The sequence below is a fragment of the Belonocnema kinseyi genome, chromosome 3, assembly GCF_010883055.1.
Source record: "Belonocnema kinseyi isolate 2016_QV_RU_SX_M_011 chromosome 3, B_treatae_v1, whole genome shotgun sequence".
Classification (NCBI taxonomy): domain Eukaryota; kingdom Metazoa; phylum Arthropoda; class Insecta; order Hymenoptera; family Cynipidae; genus Belonocnema; species Belonocnema kinseyi.
Window position 1 is genome coordinate 30,545,270 of NC_046659.1, and position 8,404 is coordinate 30,553,673.

Genomic DNA, 8,404 nt, shown 5'->3' on the forward strand with positions numbered 1-8,404 from the left:
AACTGTGGAAGCCAACAGTTCTTGGAAGGGTGAGAACGGCATGACTGAAACCGAGACTTTGGTGTATATATAATTTAAAAAATGGTTAAACAACCACCGAACGAGCCCCGCTGGGAACACCAGCCATCTAAGAATTATAGCTGCTACCAGTAGAACTGCGGTAAATCACACTTGTGGCCACGTCTCACGACCATCAGATTAAATCTATCTTCCCCGGAGCATTCGGCAGGGCAGAGTCGCGCTAAAACCTCAAGAGAGACAAAAATTGTAGTAAAGCACTCTTTGCAACTATGGGTTTCCTATAGGTTCTCGCGTGGTTGGGACACCTAAAAAGTATGTGTTATAAGTACACAGCCTGTGTATGACACGCTCTGTACCTATCGCTGGGAACTTCTTGACATGAAATGCGGTCACGGTATACTAATGTTGAAATGACACCGTCCTGGAGGCTGAAAACGAAACCCTCTGTACCTAAATGAAGCCTTAATGATCTGAGAACAACAAAAGTTTATTCCTTTGACAAGGACTATTTTTCTACATTTCTGTGAAAGTTTCCGTGCATTTTCTTGTCAAGTAGCTGTTGGCAGAATTTTTCAACCTCTGATTTCTTTACTTCGACTTTTAAAAATGAAGCATCTACATAAAGTAATGCACTTTACTCACTTCTGATGTTAAAATTCAGGCCAAGGTTCTGGGCCACCTGCTCCGCGGCTTTGTGAAGGTACGCTTCTTTGTCTATCAGTTCGCGCTTCCTGAACATTTTTAGGCAATGATCTCTGCAATTTGCAACGATGTAAGCTGTACTTCGAACAATTAATTTACGAAGATACTAGAGATTCAGAAGTCCGCGTTTCCCTTGTAGGCATGAGATGGATAGTCGCGGAACAGACGAATTCATATGCAAGCATATGAATGATCATCAGCGTGGCAATATCAAGGGCCGTAAGCTCGTTCTTCGTTAATTAAATCACCGCAAATGAGTAGAGTAGAATCGGGATGGCAAGCATGTTAATTGCAGATACCTTGTTCAACGCCGAAAGATTTGAAAACCAAATCGGTGGAAGAGGATTCTTGTATCTGCTTCAGGGAGACTTCTTGACGCATGGTACGTCCTGGACGCGGGTTTTGAGGCACGTCCAGGTATTTAAAGGCCTCTCCAGTGTCAAGATGCCTAATAAAACTTATACCCACAAGCTCATGATCCTTGAGAACGCCTATAATTTTTCCTTTCTTCAGATGACTTTTGGCACATGTTTACAATCCAAAGTCCATACCAATCTCTCATCTGTACTTCTTGTCGAAATTTAAAGCACTCTGAGGTTTGCTTTTACCAGAACCATAGATCTTTAAGTCATCCATATAAAATACATGAGTGACGTTATGCTCGCGATGATTAGTGCCACCACAGAGATCTACAGAAGAACTTGTTGTAGCGCGAGAGATAGAGGCATAAGTGTGATGCAAAAAGGCAGAGAGCTAATGGTATCGCCCTGAAAGACGCCCCTCTGGAAGGTGACGTTGATCATTTCACACGATATTTTTCAGATAACATAGTGAATATAGTTTTCTAAAGGGGCATGAATCTCTCCATGTATCTCACTATGTGTGGATGAACCTTCAAACTTTCCCAAAGACAAATGATAAATTTATGAAAGGTTTAATCGAAAGCTTTTCGGTAGTCAATCCAGCCCGTTGACAGGATGCGCTGATAGGCTGATGCGTCTTTGCAACCGCAGTTGTCAATTAGCAAGTTCCCTCGGCATCCTGCTACATCTCTTTTAGAGCCACGTTGTTAGTACATCTCTCTCTCTATACGGGCTCAATTCTTCGAACAATCCTGTTGTTTAGGACAGTTTTCAGTGTGTTCAAACATGTTATTAGCCTGTAATTCTCTGGTTTGGACAAGTTACCTTTTTTAGTAGGGGTATAGTGCGTCCTAACACCAGCCACTGCGAAATTGGTATTTAAAATTTTAAATATGAGGTGAATATGCGGACCAGATGTTTGTGTATAGAATTAAACTACTTTTACCAGAAGTTCTTGATATCATCTGGTTCTGCAGCGGAAATGTTCTTCGTATCCCTAAGTTCTTTTTAACCTCTTAAACAGTGATTGATGGACATGCCTCCTCAGATGTTATAAGGTTGGCACGAAACTATTTGAAGCAGATTATATTATTGATATCTTCTTTTACCTCCAGTGTTTTCGGGATGTTGTATACCTCTCTCCAAAAAGCCTCTACCTCATTGGGCTTGGTTAGATTCTCGACAGAAACGGGGTGATCACTGAAGAGGCACGATGTGTCAGCGAGAAAATGTTGATTCTCCCTGATCAATCTCTCCCTCTCTTTTATTCTCCTTCTTGCGTCAGATAACACCTGTATTTTTGCAACGATCTGCTGCTTTATTGTCAGCAGCTTTGATATTTGACGGTCCAGAGTTCGGACTCCTCCGCGATATCCACACAAAGGGAGGTGCTCATTTTAACCAGATCTTGGGACTTAGGTGGAACCTGCATCTTGATATTCCTCCTTGTCCTAAAACCACTATCATATCTCAAAAAATGCCTGCTTTCCGCGATTGGTCTCAATATTACTTCCTCATATTCGTCTGTAGCTTATTCAAGTGGCGGTTGTGTTAGCGCTCCGCGCACATATCCAGTTTTCAAGAGGTACGCACATTCATTTCGCAATGACTGATTCAAAACTTGCTGAAGCTCAGAGTATTGCTGGAACCACAGAGTGTGCATACGCGCCATAAAACCTCTGTGAACAGGGCTAATGCTGGCATCGTGGCCATCTACCAAGTCATCCTTGAATTGATTTGTCCACTCAGTGTGAGGGTTTCACCGGTTCGTCGTCGTGTTTCCATCTAAATTATTGTCAGCACACCGACCTATAGGGTGATCGGTGGTTTAGTGGTGTCATTAGGCGCAGCTAAGGAAAGGGTTCATCCTTCCTTGTGGAGCCCCATTTGCAAGGATAAGGCTACGTACTCTGAAAATCGGATTTTTACCCCTAAATGTCGATATTGAAACGGCCATGAATTTCGAACAGGTAGTCATTTCAGAATAAGAATCTAGTGCAATCAAAAACCGAATTACGCGTAGAAATATGCGCAGGAAAATGCAAAAATTTACGTAGATACACCGTGCCACCGTCAAGGCAAACGAAGCTTCGATAAATATTAATATTACAACCATGGCTAACACGACAACTGAGGTTACAAATGGCCAAGTTAATTTCGCGAGCACACAAATGAGCTTATCTTTCCGAAGAATTGTTCCGTCTAGGCTCCCTAACCCAACGGAAATAGCAAACGGATGTTCTTGAAATAAATGACCGTCTCCTTTCTAAGAGACAATCATAGGGACTATCATAGTGTCCCGACTTTTTACCCTGCCAATCTCTACGAAGAGAATTGGAATGGGGCATTCAGCATGAAGAACCTGAATCTGAAGAATGGGTCGAGAGAGATACCAGGTGAGATCATTTATGAGACTTAATTTGCAGGAATTTGGGTAGAGCCCATGAGACCTAAGCCAAATACTATAACCCTAAGAAACGCGATATGAATTTCAGAGTGGGTGAGTGAGACATAATCGCAAAGTATCAAACAGAGTTGATAACTTCGCGACCAAATTGTTTCCTAAGTTCAAAGGCCTTTTAAAATCAACCATCGACTATCATAAGTAGTTACAATTGTAGACAAAAAGGGTAGGTTTATAGGTAATGAACACTTTAAGAAATTGAGTGGGACGATGGTCGTGGGGGCTAAAGCGTAGGCTTTGGACCCACTCCTTCGGCTTGCGGGTTCGATTCCCGCCTCGCACTCTGGAAGAGTCTCGGTGGCCCATGCGGTGAACACTAGCCTATCAAGGGAGTTGTTCATCTCCGGAGAGTCGTGGGACCGGTACCTCTAGAGAAAAAGGTTTTCTCTAAGTACTTAAGGCTGTTTCTCTTGGTGGTTCGGAACCCACCTTAAACTGTAGGTCCCCCTTCCACCACCAAGTAAGTGTGTGGAGGGTGTGTAAAGGAATAAAGAAGGTGTAAGAAAAATGTAAACCCTTAGGGGACACATTGGAAGCTTCCACTTTAAGAAATTAAAACCTTTCACCGCGACAGACTAACTCATACTATAATCCGAATCCTCATACTTTCAGGCTTTTTATTATTACTGTTACTAGCCAAACCGGGCAATCCCGGCTGTACATGGAGCAGGCTCTAAAATCGCTGGTTCAATGGACCCAGGCATACCGCGAGCATGAGGAATTTCTGAATGCCACTAAAAAAGGGAAGTCAGAGCCGCCCACTAATGGCGCTGCGTTCCATCCCATTGGGTTGTAGCCCAATCCATCTATCAGCCAGACCACTCTCCCAGAAGCAACGGCACGGGAGCCCGTTTCATCTGTGGACGGGCTACCGGAAATGTAGAGCACTATCGATCTCCCGCAAGACACTGTCAACGACCAGCAGCCGTCTGGTGGAGGTATCCTAGGAACACAAAAGCCAAATCACCAAAAATCCCCACCGCATGCCTTGAAGCACGAGCTAAAGAGCTTAAGATTTTCGCAGTCTGTGGAAAAACGTACCAGCGAGTGGTTCTTCATCGGTAACTTTTTCTTCATTAATAGTTGAAGTTATAATCTCCGGTCAACGGTTCGAGTCCGGCTTTTGATCATGCAAAATTTTTTAAAGTTATAAAAATAGCGCCATGCGGATGCTGAACTTCTATTTTGAGAAGGAACTCGCCAGATAATTTATTTCAATTTTTTAAATAGGTTTAAAGCTTAGTTCGAATAGAAGGTAGATACCGTGACAAATTTTTTAATGAATTTGAACCAAATTAAAGCTATATTGAAAATGCGAATTTGTTTATGAATATTGTTTAAATAATTGACAGTAGTTCTTAATTTGAGAAAAATGAGAGGCCAGAGCCTGGGCTGGTCGATTTAAGTCGCGTATAGCAGTGAAATTAAAAACCTAAAACCAAAATTTTTAATGTAAAAAAACGAAAAATCATTTTTATTACAAATTAACACAACGATATTTTTTTGTTTCTGGGTTCAAAGTAGCCATGTGGCATTCCTACAACGAGAACCATAAGAACGTTGGATGTACAAACACATAATTTTTAAATATATTTTTAAGAGAAAAAAGTCCTTCTATCTTTGGGTTTCAGAGCATTTTTCGCTGTAAAATCTGAAAATAGCTTAAAAAGATATTTATAAATTTAACATACCTGACAGCAAGGAAAGCTTGTACGCAAAGTTCCATGAACCACCTGAAGGGTGCAGCCTCCATTTTCCCACCCATGACCAAAACCATTTCGTCTGTAAGTTTGATATCAGGTTCAAAACCTAAATTACCACCGGGTGAACTCTCGAACATGAAACCAAAGTCGATGTGAATAATGTGGCCTTCATTGTCGATCATTATATTTCCGTTGTGGCGATCTTTGATCTGAAGAAGATAAGTAATGACGCTATAAGCAGCCATTGACTTAATGAAATTGCGTCGCACATTTTGGAATTCTTTCGTCGTTTCATCTCCATATTTAGTTATGAAGTACTCGTACAATCCACCATCTTGCCTTCGTCCGAGTTGGTCTCTCGATTCCGCATTTGGAACGCATTCTATCACACCACACTAATTACAAAATAATTATACATTATTCTAAGTAAAAATATAGGGGATTATTTCTCAAGTTTACCTCCTCAAAAAATAAAAGTCATTGGGATAAATATTTACTTACGTCGAGGGAGATATTTTAGTATTCGCGTGGATGTGATCTAATTTATCGATATTTGGCTCTTCTAATTGTAATAAAAACCAGTTTATTTAGTACAAATTCGCGAGACTTTTGCACGCTCTTTCCAATAATCATAACTAATTTTTGAAAAAATTATCATTTTGCCTTAAAAAATGAAGTTCGAAAACAAATTTGAATTCTTTGGAAAGGATATGAATTATATTTTTGTTATCTAAAAAGAAATCTTAGGTTCTTCCCTTTAAGACTTTTGAAGTAAAAAAGTGGGATTTTTATTTTTTGTTCGTGAAAATAAGTATTGCGTTTTGACCATTGAACATGAAGGTCAAAAATAAATTATACTTTTTTTGTAAACGGACACTTTTTTATTTTTTGAGAGGCTAGATAGAAAGCTTGGGGATTTTCCTGCAAGATCCTTGAGTTTAAAAAGTACAACTTCAATTTTATATTGATTAAAATTGAAAATAGTAGTTTAGAACTTTGAGGCACGTGCGCATGCATGTTAGGTATAATGGAGTGCTAAAGGAGGAACATGCGTTGAGAAAAATGCAAAATTCTTTAATCCGTGTGAAAAATGTTCAACTTATATTAATTTTGTTCATTTTTTTAAATATAAGACTTTTTTATAATACATGAACAAAAAGTCCCGCTTTTTGTACTGAAAAGCATGCCAAAAGTGACATTTTAAGGTAAGGTAAAGTATAAAGAAAACTACTGCGCATGTGTAAATCGACTATAGTATCCTTGACACATTAGTTACCTTTCTCGCATACTTTTTTAACACGCTCGTCACTTTCGGATTGATTTAGATACCTATGGCAACGAGTGAGAATTAGGTATTTTTCAACCAACAGCTAATTTCAGTTTGTCAGATCTCAAGAGATTAAAAATTATTCCTTTCTTTGCTTATAGATATGCGAAACTTCTAAAGATTTTCTTTCCTTTCAGGAGACTTCGACCCCCACTCCCAGGTCTTCGCCCTTGTAGCCCACCGCGGTTTGCCCCGAACCCCTACCCTCCTCCCCCACTGAACGTACTTGACATCAATAGGATTTTTTTTGCATTTCTTATAAAAACCTTCACCAAAAGTCCGCTTTTCCGCACTTGCATCACAATGTACTACTGTAATATCTTGTGAAGAATATATAACCTATTAAATTAACATTCTTTTTTATGAAGCTGACCTAGCAGCATCATATGAATCGGAGATTTCTATTCTAGAATTAAAGATAGTCAACTGAAAAACTGATTGAATTGAAGAATCAACCTTCTTATTGTCGGAAAATAACAATAAAATAGTGAAAACTCACCCCCGATTAATGTATAATAAAAAATTTTGATGCGGTGTAAAGCAACTTGTTGTCGAAACTTTATATATTTTTTCCATAAAATAGAACGGTGTGATTCGTATTTTTTATAGCTCAGTAATTGAAATAAATTATTTTTTATGATTGATTTTAGTTAAAATAATTGAAAAATATAGTTTTTTTTCAAGTAAAATCATTCCCTTAGTCCAAAAATAAACGATCGTGAAAAAGTTATAATTTACAATTATTTTAGCGAAATTTGTTCAAACAATGTATTTAATTTGCGGAGGGGTTAGGAATAAGTATTATTTAAGATATATCAGATATTAGATTAGGATTCCCAATCTAATTCCCTAGCCTTCAAGCCTTTTAGCGTATTTGAATATTCATCTTCAAATTATTTTCGACATTCATTAGGTATTTCCTGTTGTAACGTCAGGCAGCAAAATGTCTGTGCGCAGAGGGCGAAGCAATAATACCATTTATATGGAACAAAACTTAATATCTTTTTAATAACTTAGAACAAAATTATTTTTCATCATAAGTATATTTTGATATTACTATTTATTTTTATACAGTTATTTAATAAAACAATCAAATCGTTACCAATTTTTTAGCGATTTTATTATCTAATTGAATAGCCTTTGAAAAAAAATTCCAACTACACTTATGGTGAAAAATCATATTTTTGAGTTATTAATGAAATACAATTCTACAATGTTAAATATTTTGGATTGCCCATTTCTGTCATGGAACTTTGATTTTTGCAGGCAAAACGGATGCTTGCACAATAAAATGCATTTTATATATCCAGAGACGATTATTTCTTAAGTCTGTTTATGAAATTTGTTTATAACAAACAACAACATAATACATCACCCTACCGATAGAAATCTCTGAATATTCACTAAAGATTCTCTTAGAAAAATAAATACATAGTTCTATTTTATACAAGGTTGCTAGGTAGCATTGAGTTGTTATAAAATAGTTGAACGAGAGTGTAGAATTGCGAGGCTGTTGAGTCGGATCGCGGACCGAGATTGTGGGCTAAGGAGTCGAAAGTTTAGGCCAAATGGTCGTAACGTTTTGCTTTATTATTTATATTTGTTACATTTATTAAAATTTACATAAGCAATCTAACGTGTGGATTTTCATTGTGTCAATTTACGCGTTAATTCAAGATCGTATAGTTGACTTACAAGGAAGGTACCCGAGGTGTACCTCACTGATTTTCTTGAAATTGTGATATGTTATAGAACATCAAAAAATATTCGACACGTATTTTTTTATACGTGCCCATAAGTCCATTTAAGGGGTGAAACCCACCCT

General features: G+C 38.1%; 1 protein-coding gene across 4 annotated transcripts in view; it reads right to left on the bottom strand.

The window, feature by feature from the left end:
- The window catches only part of LOC117169281 (phosphatidylinositol 4-kinase alpha), a 215,076-nt gene that overhangs the window by 33,646 nt on the left and 173,026 nt on the right, over positions 1 to 8,404 (bottom strand). For all 4 annotated transcript variants that reach the window (XM_033355575.1, XM_033355577.1, XM_033355578.1 and 1 more), the window contains one exon: positions 5,241 to 5,647. In XM_033355575.1, coding sequence (XP_033211466.1) covers positions 5,241 to 5,647 — 407 coding nt within the window. The remainder of the gene's footprint in view (positions 1 to 5,240; positions 5,648 to 8,404) is intronic.